We start from the raw sequence: 16,925 nt of genomic DNA on the forward strand, positions 1-16,925 counted from the left end.
CCACGGCCCAAAAAAGTCGGCATTTGAAATTGAGAGAGAGAGAGACAGAATCGTCGGAGAATTTGGAGAAGAAGAGAAGTTCAGTCACTGCAACCATTGAACTCCATTGTTTCTCCATCCACCTCTTTTTAATTCTTGCTGTTCGAATCACTTGCTCCTCCTCCGCCGTCGACGGCGCTGATTCACTGCTTCTCAGCTTCGGACAATGATGTCACCGAGGCCAATGACTGAGGATCGAGGATCTTCGCCTAATTTCAGGTCTTCTCTATTTTCTTTTTCCCAATTTCATGCTTCTCTTCCTTTCCTTATTGTGCTTCTACCCTTCTGTTCTGTCCCTTAGACAACTCCGGAACATAGAACAAATTTAGTTTTCCGAATCTAATTTGAAAATTTCTACTTTGGGGAATTGGGATTAGTCCCTAGCTAAGGGACACTGCGGGTTAGAATTTGGATGCGGTGGTTTTCTACTTTATCTTATCACCAACTCCACGCTGCTGGATTCTGGAATGGTCACAACATTACTTGTAGTTTAAGTTTTATGGCAATTTATTTGTGGGAAGTGGCTATAATGAATTGGCGAAAAGTTGAAATTGCTTGAGTGAAACGATTGCACAGCCTTAACCACCATGCGATTCCTCCAATTTAGTTTATGGGGAAAGCAGTGGTCAATACTTGTTTTCCTCTTCTCGTTTTCAACACACTCAAGTCCTAGCAAAAATTGGTGTGCAAACTTTTGACAAAATAATCCTGAATAGTTTTATTGATTCAATAGGCTGCTAGCTATTTTATGCTATCTTAGATCAGCTAAACGGGTTGGTTTGGTTTAGTATAAAGTTGTATCCTTCTCTTATTGTATGATTGTTATTTCATGCTGGTGACACCTTCTTTGCAGACATACACCATTGCAGATAATCCACATGGTTGGAAATTTCTTTCGTATATGGTCAATCTATTCAATGTATCGCTATTTTTCTCAGACTGGAGCTTCAGTTGTACTTTTCCTTTTTTGTTGTTTGGCCCCAGCGGCCATCATATTTTTAACTTTGCAAAAGCCTTGGAAGGGAAAGCCTCTCTCGAATACTCAGGTGAAGTAGAAAATTTAGCTGTAAGAACCAATTGTTACAATTTCCTCATATTAATTCGTCAGTTGTTTATTAGATCTAACCTGCTGTTTTAGGTAGTTCCTTCTGTGATTAATGGTGCCATTACCGCTTTGTACTTTATCTTGTGGGGAAAGGGTCTTAAAGCCTGTGGACCTCTGAGGTGGGTGATAATAAAATACCACTTGCTCTTCTTTATAGCACATACATGAATGGTGCATGGGTGCACGTGCACCATATAAACTCATGTTTTTTATGGAAAATGTCCCTGAGATTCAACTAAATCAGGATGAATATAAGTATGATCACATTGTTTACAATATATAATGTATAATCATACTGTTTCATATATTCCTTGTTCTTATCTTTTAGATTGATCAAGAATTTTCTTCTATTTTCAGCATACGAATATATTAGATGGTCATGTTTTATAGAAAACTTAGCCTCATTAGGGTCTGAAATACTAGAAGTACAAATTGTTAATAGAATAAGATAGATTGGATAGTTAATACTATTCTGATTCTGAGTTATATTTTGGAGGAAACTATTGTCCTTCGGGAAATCCAGTGCATAAATCTACTTACCAAATACTCATCTTTCAATTTTTTGGTTGATTCTTATGATCTTGCTAGGTTTAACAGAGACCTGTTTGAAAATTCAATCTTTCATTTCTGTCTGTAAGAAGGTTCAATACTTATTACAGAAGACAAAACCTTTTTATTTTAATAATTTATTTCTAGATCAGTTTGAAAAAGATTTTGGGTCATCCTTCTATATGAATTTGATGTTCTTTCGATCTTCCTTCAAGGTGCGTGATTTATTCTTTGCTCAGATATTTGGTGGAAGGGCTTAAAAGAAAGATTTTGTGCTGGGTAGTTCCTAATGTTTTTAGGTGTTGTGATAGAAAGGAAGGAGGATTTTTTTGTATGTTTAATTTGGCAAGTTTGACAAGACACTTACCAGAATAGAGTCAATTGTTCTAGTTTCTTTTTTATTGAAGTCTTTCCTTTTATGTTATTAAGGTGCCTGATTTCTCCCGTTATCTTTCTTCCTCTTTTTGAACGCAATACTTGTATCTACAAAGTTCTGTTTTTTGATGAAAAAAATTAACCAACCACTCTCTATTGATATCTTCTACTGGGTGCGTGGTACCCCATGAGTCATTTCGAGCTCACTTAGACAGCGATTTAGGAATTTATTATGGGATGGAATGGGAATATTTATGGATGCTTTATTGCCATGTCATGTTTATTTTTTCTTGCCTTCTGTCCTTGTGGTTAACTTATTTTATTGTCGTTTGTTCTTTTTTTTTTTATATATAAAATTAGGGCTGTACTTGCCGAGTATTCTGGTGCTGTTCTTGGAGTGCTTTCAGCTGTTTTGCATGGTCGGAGGGGCTTTGTTTGGAAAAAGGTTTGGTTTAATCTACGTTTGTATTCTTAGGCTTTTTTGTATTCATTTAATGCTGTTATAGGCAGCCATATATGTGAGGGCTTCAATCTAATCTAATGTATTTATAAGATTCTACTATGACATTGTTAATTCTTTATTATTATGTCATCCACATACCTAACGTCGTAAGTAGGTTGTAGGGGGTAACTGGATGTATGTGCTAGGCCACCAATTCTATTTACGTATCATAGGAAGAATAAGAAAAAACATGAAACCAATGAGGGGGAGACAAGTGGCAAAGAAGATCATAACCATGAAACCAATCCCGAGCAGGCACGTGTTGAAGGGGAAGAAAGCAAGGAGGATGGGGACCAGAGAGGGGACCCACAGTCCGTTAGTAGTGGGGATTAAAAGGGGGACAGGAGGCACAGAGAAGGGTACGAATGTTTTGAAGCAGAAGGCAGGGCAGCCACCTCCTGAGAGGGGAGAGTGCAGCACAGGTTACCGTTTGTTTATTTTGTGTTTTTTTTGTGTTTTAAGTAGCTGGTTGGTAGCAAGGAAGGAGGGCAGAAATTCCTTGTTATTGTGTTTTGTTTTTTCCTTTTCTCTGTGTGTATTGTTCGCAAGCTTGAGTGTTCCTACAAGCTCAGTGAGACTATATTATTAAGCTTAGTGTTATTTTGTTATTTAGTTCTTGGGCTGTAATCTGAATTTTGAAAGGAAATAGAAAAGGAACTGGGAGTGTCTTAACATTTTTGGTATCAGAGCATCATACCTGGGCAAAACGTATCCATGACGAAAGCAGTGGAAGAAAGGTTGGAGACGGTGGAGTTGGAAATGAAAAGGCTACCGGTGATAGAGGAGAATATAGCCTTGTTAGCCAAAAGCATCACGGAAATGAACTCTCAGATCGACAAACAGGCGCAACAGCAGCAGGTGATATTGAAGTACATTGAAGGAATCGTTAAAGAAGATTCTCCCGAACGAAAGATAGAAGAAGGATCTACTAGCAAGGTCACCATGGCAGAGGCGTCACCTCTAGCGATGGTTGAAGAGCCGAAGCTGGAAACGAAAACAGAGGAAGAGCGATCAGTAGATCGGAGTAAGTTTAAGAAGGTGGAGATGCCAGTATTCGATGGAACCGAACCCGACTCATGGCTTTTCCGAGCAGACCGATATTTTAAGATACACAACCTGACGGATTCAGAGAAACTCACGGTGGCGGTGATCAGTTTCGATGGGCCTGCGTTGGATTGGTACCGATCACAAGAAGAGCGGGAAGCTTTTGCCGGCTGGGATGATTTAAAACAGAAAATGCTGGTGAGGTTCCGAGCGACCAGGGAAGGAACGTTGGTGGGCAGGTTCTTAACGATCAAGCAGGAGACCACAGTCGAGGAATACCGGAACCGTTTCGACAAGCTACTGGCTCCGGTGGCTTCCCTACCTACGGTGGTGTTAGAAGAAACGTTTATGAACGGGTTAAGCCCATGGTTGAAGTCTGAAGTAGAAACCCTGGAGCCCAATGGGCTGGCCCAGATGATGAAGCTGGCTTTGAAGATAGAAAATAGGGAAATGGTCCGAAGGGAATGTGGGCTGATCAGTGCCTACGATAGTAAAACGGGCCATAAACCCCTGCAAACTAAGAACACCATAGCGACAGCCACGAAAGAAGGAACGACCAGTGGAAGTTGGCCAATGAGAACGATCACCCTAAGAGAGGTAGCTACGGGGGATAACCGACGGGAAGGGCCCACGAAAAGGTTGTCTGACGCAGAGTTCCAAGCTCGAAGAGAAAAGGGCTTGTGTTTCCGTTGTGGGGAGAAGTACTTTGCAGGGCATCGATGCAAATTGAAAGAACATAAGGAGCTCCGGATGCTCGTAGTCAAAGAAGGAGGGGAAGAGTTAGAGATTGTGGAGGAGGAATTCTTTGATGCGGAGGCTGAGATGAAACAAGTAGACGTGCAAGGCGTGGAGAACTTAAACATCGAATTGTCGCTTAACTCCGTGGTGGGATTGAATAACCCGGGAACTATGAAGGTCAAGGGAAAGGTAGGAGGAGAAGAGGTAGTGATTCTGATCGACTGTGGGGCGACACACAACTTCATTGCGGAAGATTTGGTGACCAGATTGGGAGTAACATTGCAGGAGACACCGAACTATGGAGTGATCCTGGGGTCGGGAACAGCAGTCAAAGGGAAGGGGGTGTGCCAGGATGTCGAGGTGCACTTGGAAGGTTGGAAGGTGACAGATAGCTTCCTACCTCTGCAGCTGGGAGGAGTAGACATGATCCTAGGGATGCAGTGGCTCCACTCTCTGGGAGTGACCGAAGTCGACTGGAAAAGGCTGGTGTTGACATTCCATCATCAGGGGAAGAAGGTGGTGATACGGGGGGATCCGAGCCTTACCAAAGCTCGAGTAAGTTTGAAGAATCTGATGAAATCGTGGGGAGCTGATGATCAGGGGTTCCTCGTGGAGTGCAGAACCATAGAGTGTGGGCCGTTGGAAGAGTATGAACAGGATAGAGAGCCAGGGGAGATGAACGCGGAACCAATAGCAGCCCTGCTCCAGCGGTTTGCTCGCGTGTTTGAATGGCCCTCAACACTCCCACCCCAGCGTGGCATTGATCACCACATTTACTTGAAGAGTGGAGCTGATCCAGCCAACGTAAGGCCATACCGGTACGCGCATCATCAAAAGGAAGAAATGGAAAGACTGGTGGATGAGATGTTGACCTCAGGGATTATTCGTCCGAGCAAAAGCCCGTACTCCAGCCCGGTTCTGTTAGTGAGAAAGAGAGACGGAAGCTGGCGGTTCTGTGTAGACTATCGGGCATTGAACAACGTCACGATCCCCGACAAGTTCCCTATACCGGTGATAGAAGAATTGTTTGATGAATTGAAGGGGGCTAGTGTGTTTTCTAAAATCGATCTCAAAGCCGGTTATCATCAAATAAGAATGTGCCCAGAAGACATCGAGAAGACCGCGTTCAGAACGCATGAAGGGCATTATGAATTCCTGGTGATGCCGTTTGGATTAACCAATGCTCCCTCGACTTTTCAAGCCCTGATGAATCAAGTGTTTAAGCCGTATTTGAGAAGGTTTGTGCTGGTATTCTTCGATGATATTTTAGTGTATAGCCAAGGGATGGAAGAGCACCTCCAGCACTTAGAAGTGGTCCTAGGATTACTCCAAGAAAAGGAGTTATATGTGAATATGGAGAAATGCAGCTTTGCAAAACCGCGGATTAGTTACTTGGGGCATTTCATTTCGGAACAAGGTATCGAAGCAGATCCAGAAAAGATACGGGCAGTGAGTGAATGGCCAACTCCGGCTAATGTGCGGGAAGTTAGGGGCTTCCTAGGACTGACGGGCTACTACCGGCGTTTTGTTAAGAATTATGGAACAATAGCCGCGCCACTTACCCAGCTGCTTAAGAAAGGTGCGTACAAATGGGGTGAAGAAGAGGAGGCAGCCTTTGGTAAACTTAAGAGAGCCATGATGACTCTTCCGGTACTCACTATGCCCGACTTCAGCCTGCCTTTCGAAATTGAATCCGATGCTTCAGGGTTCGGAGTGGGGGCTGTGCTGACTCAATGCCGGAAGCCGGTGGCGTATTTCAGTAAAACTTTGAGTATTCGAGACAGATCAAGGCCAGTGTACGAAAGAGAATTAATTGCCGTAGTCCTTGCAGTCCAGAGATGGCGGCCATACCTACTGGGAAGGAAGTTCACGGTAAAGACAGACCAAAGATCGCTGAAGTATTTGTTGGAACAACGGGTGGTGCAGCCCCAATACCAGAAGTGGGTAGCAAAACTCTTGGGGTATTCGTTTGAGGTAGTTTACCAACCCGGGCTGGAAAACAAAGCAGCCGACGCCTTATCCAGGATAACTCCAACAGCACAACTGAACCAAATTACAGCTCCTGCTTTGATAGATGTAGAGATCCTCAAAGAAGAAACCAGGCAAGATCCAGCGCTGCGAGAAATCATCCGGTTGATCGAAGAACAAGGGATGGAGATACCCCATTACACCCTGCAGCAGGGGGTGCTGAAGTTTAAGGGAAGATTGGTAGTCTCAAACAAATCCACCTTGCTTCCCACGATATTGCACACCTACCATGACTCTGTGTTCGGAGGACACTCGGGGTTCTTAAGAACTTATAAGCGGCTGGCTGGGGAAATTTATTGGAAGGGAATGAAAAGGGATGTTATGCGATACTGTGAAGAGTGTGCCATCTGCCAACGAAACAAGTCATCAGCCTTAACCCCAGCAGGGCTACTGATGCCTTTAGAAATTCCAGATGCAATATGGAGTGATATCTCCATGGACTTCATTGAAGGACTACCAAAATCCAAGGGATGGGATGTGATCCTGGTGGTGGTGGATAGGTTGAGTAAATATAGTCATTTCCTGTTGCTGAAGCATCCGTTTACGGCCAAGATGGTGGCTGAAACCTTTATAAAGGAAGTGGTCAGACTCCATGGGTACCCGAGGTCTATAGTGTCCGACAGGGACAAGGTTTTCCTAAGCCATTTCTGGAAGGAACTCTTCCGTCTGGCAGGTACTAAGCTGAACAGGAGCTCCTCATATCACCCCCAATCGGATGGGCAGACCGAGGTGGTAAATAAAAGTGTCGAGACATACTTGAGGTGCTTTTGTGGGGAAAAACCACAGGAGTGGAGCCAGTGGTTACATTGGGCCGAATACTGGTACAATACAACCTATCATAGTTCGATTGGAATTACTCCTTTTCAAGCCGTCTATGGACGTTTACCTCCTCCCTTGATTTATTATGGAGATATGGAGACACCTAATTCAACGCTAGACCAGCAGCTGAAAGACAGGGATATAACGCTGGGGGCCTTGAAGGAACACTTGAAACTAGCACAAGAACGGATGAAGAAACAAGCTGACAGTAAACGAAGGGAAGTAGAATTTCAGGAAGGGGACATGGTGTTTCTCAAATTGCGTCCTTACAGACAGGCATCCATCAGAAAGAAAAGAAATGAAAAGCTGTCTCCAAAGTATTTCGGACCGTATCGAGTCTTAGAAAGGATCGGGAAGGTGGCATATAGACTTGAACTACCCGCTGAGGCTGCTATCCACCCCGTGTTCCATGTATCCCAGTTGAAGAAAGCGGTCGGAAGAGGAGAAACCGTACAATCATTGACTCCATACATCAATGAAAACCACGAATGGATCACACAACCGGAAGAGGTTTACGGCTATCGCAAGAATCCATCTACTAGGGAATGGGAAGCCTTGATCAGTTGGAAAGGACTGCCCCCACACGAGGCGACATGGGAGAGTTGCACTGACATGAAATATCAATTTCCGGAATTCCACCTTGAGGACAAGGTGGATTTGGAAGAGGAGAGTGATGCTAGGCCACCAATTCTATTTACGTATCATAGGAAGAATAAGAAAAAACATGAAACCAATGAGGGGGAGACAAGTGGCAAAGAAGATCATAACCATGAAACCAATCCCGAGCAGGCACGTGTTGAAGGGGAAGAAAGCAAGGAGGATGGGGACCAGAGAGGGGACCCACAGTCCGTTAGTAGTGGGGATTAAAAGGGGGACAGGAGGCACAGAGAAGGGTACGAATGTTTTGAAGCAGAAGGCAGGGCAGCCACCTCCTGAGAGGGGAGAGTGCAGCACAGGTTACCGTTTGTTTATTTTGTGTTTTTTTTGTGTTTTAAGTAGCTGGTTGGTAGCAAGGAAGGAGGGCAGAAATTCCTTGTTATTGTGTTTTGTTTTTTCCTTTTCTCTGTGTGTATTGTTCGCAAGCTTGAGTGTTCCTACAAGCTCAGTGAGACTATATTATTAAGCTTAGTGTTATTTTGTTATTTAGTTCTTGGGCTGTAATCTGAATTTTGAAAGGAAATAGAAAAGGAACTGGGAGTGTCTTAACAGTATGTTGTAGAAGTGTTGCTTTATCTGAATCTGAAGTCTTCTTCTAAATTAGGCTTGCAGTTTAATTTGAAACTTGAAACTTGTGAGAGTCTCACTGTAGGTATGGTAGATTGTTTCAATTTTAGATTAATTACCAGATTTTCCTTTAAATATCATATCAGGTTGGCGGTCTCATTGCAATGTTGGTATCTTTCTACTTCTTAGCACAAGGGTGGGCCATGGCCACACATTTTCCCTTCTATATCCTTTGGAAGTTCAATTGGAACTGTATGTATGAAAGCAAGTGGCTGTGATTATTTGTTGCAACCTTTGGATTCTTTTTCTTCTTTTTCGTACATTATTGTTATTATTATTTATTTATCATTCCTATTTCTTTTAGTATTTCTGCATTTTCATTCCTATATCAAAAAAATGTTGTGAACTTTTAACTTGAGACTACCTCGGAAAGATAGCTTTGACTCTGAGGGTCTGACAGAAGAAGCGTTGGGTTTGAAAGAAATGGTAATACCCATCTTTGCTGGAATTTTATCAGCATTGCGAAGGGTCATTGCTCGGCGTGTTTCACTTAAGGTGTTGTCTAATATTCATTTTACTTTGTATTCTTTGATATTTAAGCTACTAATGCCATTCTCATGTGAGATTACTTTTATAATGCACCTCAGAATCAACTTAAAAGACGACTTCATGCTATAACAATGGCTTCTGCGACTTGTTTTCTCTTTCCTATAGCCATGTGGGACATGATAATTGTAAGTTCCAGCAGGATTTTTGAATACATTAATTCCTGAAGTAGTGTTTGATTTTTCTTCATTGTCGTAACTTCAGGGATCAACTTCTGATAACGGCAGCGAGCTTCCTTTCTCTACTTGGGCATTTTTAAGCACTATAATATTTGGTGTTATTCTTATATTCTACGTTGACAGCATTGCTGAAGAAAGGTAATTATATAAATCAAAAGTGATGGGCATTCCAATTATGGAAATGTTCACTATTTGTCCCCCATCCTCTCTTCTTCCTTTCTGTCCTAGGCATGGTGAACACCCAACAGTTGCAAAATGTTATTATTTCCCTAAGTCAAGGATTGTAACCTTCAAAGCCCTAACAAAATACTATTTAAGCATGGGTTGTAAGATGAGTGGGTGAACTGGTGGTTGTGTCTGCAAGAGCCTCTTACATTTTGGAATGAAGATTGTATCCCACGTAATTTTGCTCGTCATATATATTTGTTAAGAGAGACAAATAACGGTTTCTGTTGTGGAGGACAGTGTTATATTCAGTGGCCTTGTATGAATTTCTACATTACATTACAGATTATTCACCAGTTTCATTCATTTGAAGACTCTGAAAATAACATACTCTTGTGTCTTTGTAGACTGCACATGATTTTTTCTTCTCCAAGACATTTGATGGTAGCTGGTGGAAGCATCATTCTTCTGGAGATTGTATACAAGATGGATTTTTCTCTGGTCGGCTTTGTTATCTGCTGCTCAATTTTGGGGTTTGGTATGCTCAAGTTTTCATATATTCCGTTTGTTATTGCTTGAATCTTTATAGAGGTCACAATTTGCCCCAGTTCACCATGTGAACCATCTCATCTCTTTTTTTACCCAATCTTCCTATGCTTTTCATTTCTTCAATTGGATTGACTAATACCAAATGACAACGGTTGTTAGGGATATATGAAGCAACTTCTTTAGACCGCAGTAGAAAAGATTCTTCTCGGAATCAAGATACATCAAATGGTCTGTTGGACGACCAGGATCAGATGCCCTCACTTCCAACTTGATGTACGTTTCTACCATGCTTTGCTATGTTTTGTTTTCATGTTTTACAAGTTAGTTGAGAAATATTTGTGTCGATTGAATCTTCTGAACTACCACTCTAGTGGATGGGCCATGTTAGTAAAATGTTTGATGCGCATTTGTGTCAGCACCCTATTAAAACTTGTTTACAGAGAAGTGTTTTCCAAAGTCATTCTCATTTGAACTGTTTGATAAAAACTTTAAAAATACCCTTGTTCGAAAGCTATTTTGAATTGTTATCCAAAAATTTACTTTCCAAAACTACTTGTTTTTAAAATTAAACATTTAGAAAGTCTAACCACCCATACAGTGATCCTAGAATGGATATTTTGAGACCGTTCTCCCAAACAGACTCTTATCAGTATTCACATCATATGAAAATTTGACAACTTTTTTTGTCCATTTACTGATTTCCTTTAGGTTTATTGATCTCAACGCCTAACCTAAAACAATTCGGTGCCTGTGCAGTACACAAGATGGCGTTTTGGCCCATTGTTACAACTGTTGTAAGGCAGAAAAATCTTCTTATACGGCTGCGAAGTGCTGTACTGAATTGCATCAAGCAAATGTGCGCATTGATCTAACATACCATGTTTTCATGCTTGTACAGTCTGCTTTCCAAGCAGCCTCAAATTTTTGCTGAATATATGTAGCGCTGACAATTTATAAGGTCCTCTAAATTTATGTTTTCATTTCATCTCTAATTTGTACTTCAAACTTCACTAATACATAGACTAATGATAGTTTTCATACGAAGAAATCTCTTTCAAGTTCTCTTCTCTAAATTTCTTGATCTTCCACCGCAATATCAAAATTCTTTTTGAGTTTCATAAAAATTTAAAGGCCAAGAGGTATTGCTGGTACGCCTGTATTTCTTTCACTGAGATTTCAGTAAAGATTGTATGGGTTGGTTTGAATACAAACATTGATATCAAAATAATGGAGTTCATTAGGTGCTAAAAGTTTGCATTGACTTCCGAACTCTGATAACACGACCTTAGAATATAAATTCTGAAGATGGGTGAAGCATTAGTTGAGATGTACTCCCTGCCCTGTTACGAACCATGTTTTGCGGGGCCAACTCTATTTGTTAGTGCTTTGGTGATAACATGAATGAGGACTCCTATGGGGCAAAAGAAGAGGCAAAGAGACACAGAATGTCGGGTCTCGATTTTATTTTCAACTCCGTCGTGGAAAACCTGCCTGCAGATTTGGGAGAAGGCTCTGTTTAAGAATTTAAAATTTTCTAATCTCAATTTTACATAATGCTCTTCATCTATGTAATAAGTTTCTCTTTTTCTCTCCTTCAAAATTGTATGAAAGTATCGATTCTACTCATTCTTCAAAAGAAAACTCATTAGCAAACCTTAATATGCTGAAACTAAGTGCATAGATTAAGTGAATCAAATTAATAAACAGCAACCAATGAAAGGCAGAGAGAGAAACCTTGCAGCAAAGAGGTCGACAACCAGCAGGTGAATCCAAGCAGAAGCTAATGTCATTTCGCTAGAGAACATCTTTAATATACCAGGCAGCTGAACATTTAAAGTACCATGGACAATGAGTTGAAAAGTACATAGGACTATTACGATATGGTCGAAATTTCTCAAAGGACTAAGCACTAACCTCTGGCAGCCAGTATTTGGAAGCAAAAATAAGCTGCATAGTTTCTGGAGTCCAAGAAAGGTAGAGAAGATATGCATATAGAAGCCCAAGCACTACATATGGTATGTTACTTTGCATAGACCTCTTAGTCTGCAGAAATTTAAGGGAAAGAAAACATCAAAGAGGTCAGAATGGTTACATTCAGAAACCCAGTGCAAATGAAAAAAACTGATGGATAAAGAAATATATATAGATATTATCAAATTTAGCATACCAATTCTGATTTAGGAGCCAAAACCATGAGGCCATAAAAGGGGAGAACAGCTATTGTACCTAAAGTAAAAGCATTGCTAGCAACTTGAGCGTTTGCCAACCCTGTAAATGAAAGCTCATTCAGATATAAAGTTGGAAAGAAGTTTTAAGTTATTTTAGGGGGAATGTACGCTTAGTAATACATTGTTCCTTTACAATAAAACACTATCAGGCTCCCCTTCCAAATACATTCCAAAACAAGAGAATGAAAAAGATGTATATTTTATTTATGATAAGATTTCAAAACAACGTTAATCTACATCCGGTTGTGTGTGAAAAGAATTGGGATAATATCAAGGTTAGACCATTTTTTGTAGCTTTCGATATGGAAGAAATTGGTCTTTCCATGATTCTACCAGCTTGTCAATTTTTCTACCTTAATCCCTAGAATTAAATAAATTCCATCTTCTCCCACCTTAAAACGCGTGTCAACAATCCGTTAAGGAAGAGATAAAAAAGGAAAGAATATTTAGGGTAAATCTTCTCGATGGGCTAAGCCCACTAATTCTAATAATTCTAATACTCCCCCTCACGTTGGGACATAAATATCAATGAGGCCCAACTTGCTAAAACAAAAGTCGAAGTTTGGTCTGAGAAGCCCCTTGGTGAGGACATCAGCAACCTGTCGGCTTGAAGGGATGTACGGAATGCATATGCTCCTACTGTCAAGTCTTTCTTTGATAAAATCGATCAATCTCAACATGTTTAGTTCTATTATGATGAACTGGGTTGTTAGCAATACTAATAGCAGTTTTATTATCACAAAAGAGCTTCAATGGAGTCACATTCTTGACGAAGATCAGACAGGTCTTTCTGAAGCCAAATTTCCTCACATATTCCCAAACTTATAGCTCTATATTCGACCTCAGCACTGCTCCTGGCCACAACATTTTGTTTCTTACTCCTCGAAGTTACAAGATTACCCCAAACAAAGGTACAATAATCGAAAGTAGACTTTCTATTAACAACAGATCCTGCCCAATCCGAGTCAGTGTATGTTTCAATGATCTTTTTGTCTATCTTTCTAAACATCAACCCTTTACCAGGTGTCGTTTTTAAGTATCTCATAATTCTTTTGATAGCTTCCATGTGTTCCTCACAGGGAGCCTGCATAAACTGGCTAACAACATTCATAGCAAAGGAAATATCAGGACGAGTATGAGATAAGTAAATCAATTTACCCACAAGGTGTTGATATTGTTCTTTATCAACTGAAACTTGATCATCAGAGTTTTCTAGTTTACAGTTGAATTCAATAGAAGTGTCAGCGAGACGACATCCCAACATACCTGTCTCGGTTAACAGATCAAGGGTGTATTTTCTCTGAGACGCGGAGATGCCTTCTTTAGATCTGGCCACCTCCATTCCAAGGAAATATTTCAGATTTTCTAAATCCTTGATTTCAAATTCATTACTCATTCTTTGCTTAAGTTGATTGATTTCTGCATGATCATCTCCAGACAAAACGATGTCATCCACATAAACTATAAGAACTGCAATCTTCCCTGTCTCGAAAACTTTTGTAAATAAAGTGTGATCAGAGTGTCCCTGATTGTATCTTTGGGACTTGACAAAAGTAGTGAATCTGTCAAACCATGCTCTGGGTGGTTGTTTCAGACTATATAAGGATTTTTGGAGTTTACAAACCTGTTGACCAAACTGGGCTTCAAAGCCAGACAAAGGCTCATGTAGACCTCTATTAGATCTCCATTCAGAAAAGCATTTTTAACATCCAGTTGATATAGAGGCCAATCTTTGTTTATAACAATAGAAAGAAGGACTCTGACAGTATTCAACTTAGCAACAGGAGAAAAAATTTCTGAATGATCAACACCATAGGTCTGAGTAAATCCTTTTGCAACTAACCTTGTCTTGTGTCTGCCAAGTGTTCCATTTGCTTGTATTTGAGAGTGAACACCCATTTTCATCCTCCAGGCTTGTGTCCCTTGGGTAGAGCACAGATCTCTCAAGTGTTATTCTTTTCAAGAGCTTTCATCTCTCCATGACAACATTCTTCCATTCAGGACACTCTAAAGCAATATAAATATTTTTCGGTATTGTGGTAGAGTCAAGGTTGGCAGTAAAAGCTCTGAACTGTGATGAGAGATTCTCGTATGACACATAATTAGATACGGAGTGCTTTGTATAAGACCTAGTACCTTTTCTCAGTGCAATAGGAAGATCAAGAGAAGGATCATACTTGTCAAGTTTACCTGTATGGCTCTATTAAGCTTCATTGTTACTGGTTTTTGTTCTGACCTCAATCTCATCACCACTGTCAAAAACAGCAACATCAGACTTGTCATTCTCATTCATTGTATTATTAGTGCAAGGTTCAGTAGGGTTTTCCATACCTTGATCTCGAGGAGGTTTAAAGTCTTGGACTAGAGTCGGCGGCTGACTGATAGAGGATCCAACTTCCTTTTTGAGATTCCTCCTGTCATATGGTTTCCAAGGAACTTGGTTTGTAGGTAGGATTATAGGGTGAGGATCAATGTCAGACACGGTACTAGGAGTAGGTTCGATAAATTCAAAGGTGTTGTTAGACTCCTCACTAACACTCTCCCCCTGAAGATGGCTAACGGGAAAATAGGGTCGGTCCTCATAGAAAGTAACATCCATAGTGACAGTATTTTCTAGACGACAGGTGAAAACATTTATAACCACGCTGGTGAAGGGGATACCCAACAAACACATAAGCCTGAACCCGAGGGGATAAATTTGGTCTTATTAAGGCCAAAACTATGGACATAAGCGGTACACCCAATCACACGAAGAGGAACCTCTGAAACAAGACGAGTAGAGGGATAGGACTTCTTAAGACATTCTAAGAGAGTCTGAAGATGGAGGATACGAGAAGACATTCTATTGATTAAATGAGCTATCACAAGAATAGCATCTCCTTACAGGTATGAAGGAAGGGAAGTGGAAAGCATAAAGGAACAGGCTACTTCCAGAAGGTGACGGTTTTTTTCGCTCGGCCACTCCATTTTGTTGAGTGTAGGCGCACGAGCTTTGGTGAACAAATCCTCTTAGAGGCTAGAAATTCACTAAGGTTATGGTTTTGGAATTTCCGACCATTATCACACCGAAGAATAGCCACTTTTTTATCGAATTGTGTTTCAATGGTGTGATAGAAGTTTTGGAAAATAGCGAAAACCTCAGATTTATCGATGATAAGGTAGACCCAGGTATGATCATCAATAAAAGTTACAAACCACCTTTTCCCAGATGAGGTGGTGACCTTGGCGGGACCCCAAACGTCACTTTGAATAAGCGTAAATGGTTGTGTGGGTTTATATGGTTGTGAGAGAAAAGAAACACGATGGTGTTTTGCTCGAATGCACACATCACAAGATAACGAGGAGACATCTATTTTAAGAAAGAGATGGGGAAACAAATATCTCATATACGTAATGTTCGGGTGACCTAATCGAAAATGCCACAACATAAAGTCATATTCAGAGGTGCTAAATAGGAAGACAGTAAACTAGTCGTAGAGATACTACTACCAGAGGTATCATCATTAAAGATGTAAAGATCCTTGCTATGCCGGGCAGTGGCAATCGTCCTTCCCGAATTTAAGTCCTGAAAGCAAACAGACTCAAGTAAGAATGTAGCTTTATAGTGCAACTCACGGGTGATCTTACTGATAGATAACAAATTGTAAGAAAGCTTAGGCACATGCAAAACATTTTGGAGGGAGAAACCGTCAAAGAGAACTATTTGTCATTTTCCAGCAATCGGGGCTAAAGAGCCATCGGCTATCCGGATTTTCTCATTGCCGACACAAGGAATATAAGAGACAAAGTGCTCCGAGAAAATTGTCAAGTGATCTGTGGCCCCCGAGTCCAAAATCCAAGGATTCGTCCTATCAACCCTAATAAGGCCAAGGGACTGAGACATACCTGATTGAGCAATGGCGCTTAGAATAGGAAAGCTGGTCTAGCTAGCAGTAGGGCCAATTGGCTAAGAGGTGCTGGCAGTCTCCCTAACATCGGTACGCCCTGAGTTCTGTTGTTCGTTGGAGGAGCGTTTGTTACCTCTTGGGAGCCGACCGTGGAATTTCCAACACTGATCCTTGGTATGTCATTGTTTCTTGTGGTGCTCACAAACGAGAATTGGTTTTCCATTATCATGGGTCAAGGATCGAGCACTAAAGGCAACAGAGTTAGTTATATAATTTGAAGGCACGTTAAGAAGCGAAATTACTGGGTTCTTGGAATACATCGGTAGATCGATCTGTGTCAAGGATGCACTAACTTAAAAAACAGCTCTCCTGTAGGTTTGATTAATCCCAAAACCACAAACATATGGCTGTCCATAACTAGAGAGTGCCAATGACTCACCCGTTTCAATCCTTGATCTATTGCTGTAAAGGGTCAGCCCCGTTCCTATAGAAGAAAGGTTGCTGTAAAGGGTCGACGAACAAATTTGCACTGCTGTACAAATTTGACAGTTTTAAAGGTTGCTGTCTAACGGCGATAGGCGACGCATGCGGCGGCGGATGACCGAAAGGGTGAGACGGTTGGACAGGTGAAGACGCGTAGAAGCGAATGGGATAGGCGGTGAGATTAACGGACGACAGCGCGTGGGCCCACGCGCTCAACAGAGGCGGCGCGTGGAGTAGTTTCTAGCCAGAAGGTTGTGCAAACGACGGCGAGGGTTCGCCTATTGGATAGATCAGCGGCATCTAAATCCATTAGAGTAGTTTTTCCATGGTGGTGTCCACGACGACGGCGATGACGGTAGTGGCGGCGACAGCAACGGTGGCGGTGGCTATTTTGGTCTGGGTGAT

At 41.3% G+C, this 16,925-nt stretch overlaps 3 protein-coding genes across 11 annotated transcripts in view; 1 reads left to right on the plus strand and 2 right to left on the minus strand.

Annotated features, from left to right (window-relative positions):
* LOC103500159 (transposon Tf2-1 polyprotein) lies at positions 1-10,980 on the plus strand. Of its 6 annotated transcripts, none has more exons than XM_008463369.3 (11): positions 18-258; positions 893-1,085; positions 1,178-1,263; positions 2,429-2,513; positions 8,570-8,648; positions 8,848-8,978; positions 9,071-9,157; positions 9,234-9,346; positions 9,781-9,911; positions 10,082-10,195; positions 10,679-10,980. In XM_008463369.3, the coding sequence occupies exons 1-10, from the start codon at positions 206-208 to the stop codon at positions 10,192-10,194; spliced, it is 1,071 nt and encodes a 356-aa protein (XP_008461591.1). In that variant the 5' UTR covers positions 18-205; the 3' UTR covers position 10,195; positions 10,679-10,980. The 6 variants fall into 6 exon arrangements, 5 of the variants coding, with proteins under 5 accessions (XP_050942185.1, XP_008461591.1, XP_008461592.1 ...); XM_008463370.3 differs by having other exon boundaries at positions 19-258; positions 10,631-10,980; XM_008463371.3 differs by lacking the exon at positions 18-258 and having other exon boundaries at positions 1,182-1,263.
* The window catches only part of LOC103500161 (protein ABA DEFICIENT 4, chloroplastic), a 21,106-nt gene continuing 15,121 nt past the window's right edge, over positions 10,941-16,925 (minus strand). For 2 of the 4 annotated variants that reach the window (XM_017047232.2, XM_017047231.2), the window contains exons 4-8: positions 15,640-15,715; positions 12,090-12,190; positions 11,837-11,965; positions 11,657-11,745; positions 10,941-11,413 (exon numbers count right to left, since the gene is read on the minus strand). In XM_017047232.2, coding sequence (XP_016902721.1) covers positions 11,266-11,413; positions 11,657-11,745; positions 11,837-11,965; positions 12,090-12,190; positions 15,640-15,715 — 543 coding nt within the window. In that variant the 3' untranslated portion in view covers positions 10,941-11,265. The remainder of the gene's footprint in view (positions 11,414-11,656; positions 11,746-11,836; positions 11,966-12,089; positions 12,191-15,639; positions 15,716-16,925) is intronic. The other 2 variants (XM_008463375.3, XM_008463374.3) reach the window with 1 other exon arrangement.
* LOC103500160 (uncharacterized) lies at positions 12,878-15,627 on the minus strand. The gene is made up of 3 exons (XM_008463373.3): positions 14,482-15,627; positions 14,341-14,402; positions 12,878-14,221 (listed from the first exon to the last, which is right to left on the minus strand). Exons 1-3 carry the CDS (start codon positions 14,822-14,824, stop codon positions 14,120-14,122), a joined length of 507 nt encoding a protein of 168 aa, XP_008461595.2. The 5' UTR covers positions 14,825-15,627; the 3' UTR covers positions 12,878-14,119.

This window comes from Cucumis melo, chromosome 6 (assembly GCF_025177605.1).
Source record: "Cucumis melo cultivar AY chromosome 6, USDA_Cmelo_AY_1.0, whole genome shotgun sequence".
NCBI classification, from domain to species: domain Eukaryota; kingdom Viridiplantae; phylum Streptophyta; class Magnoliopsida; order Cucurbitales; family Cucurbitaceae; genus Cucumis; species Cucumis melo.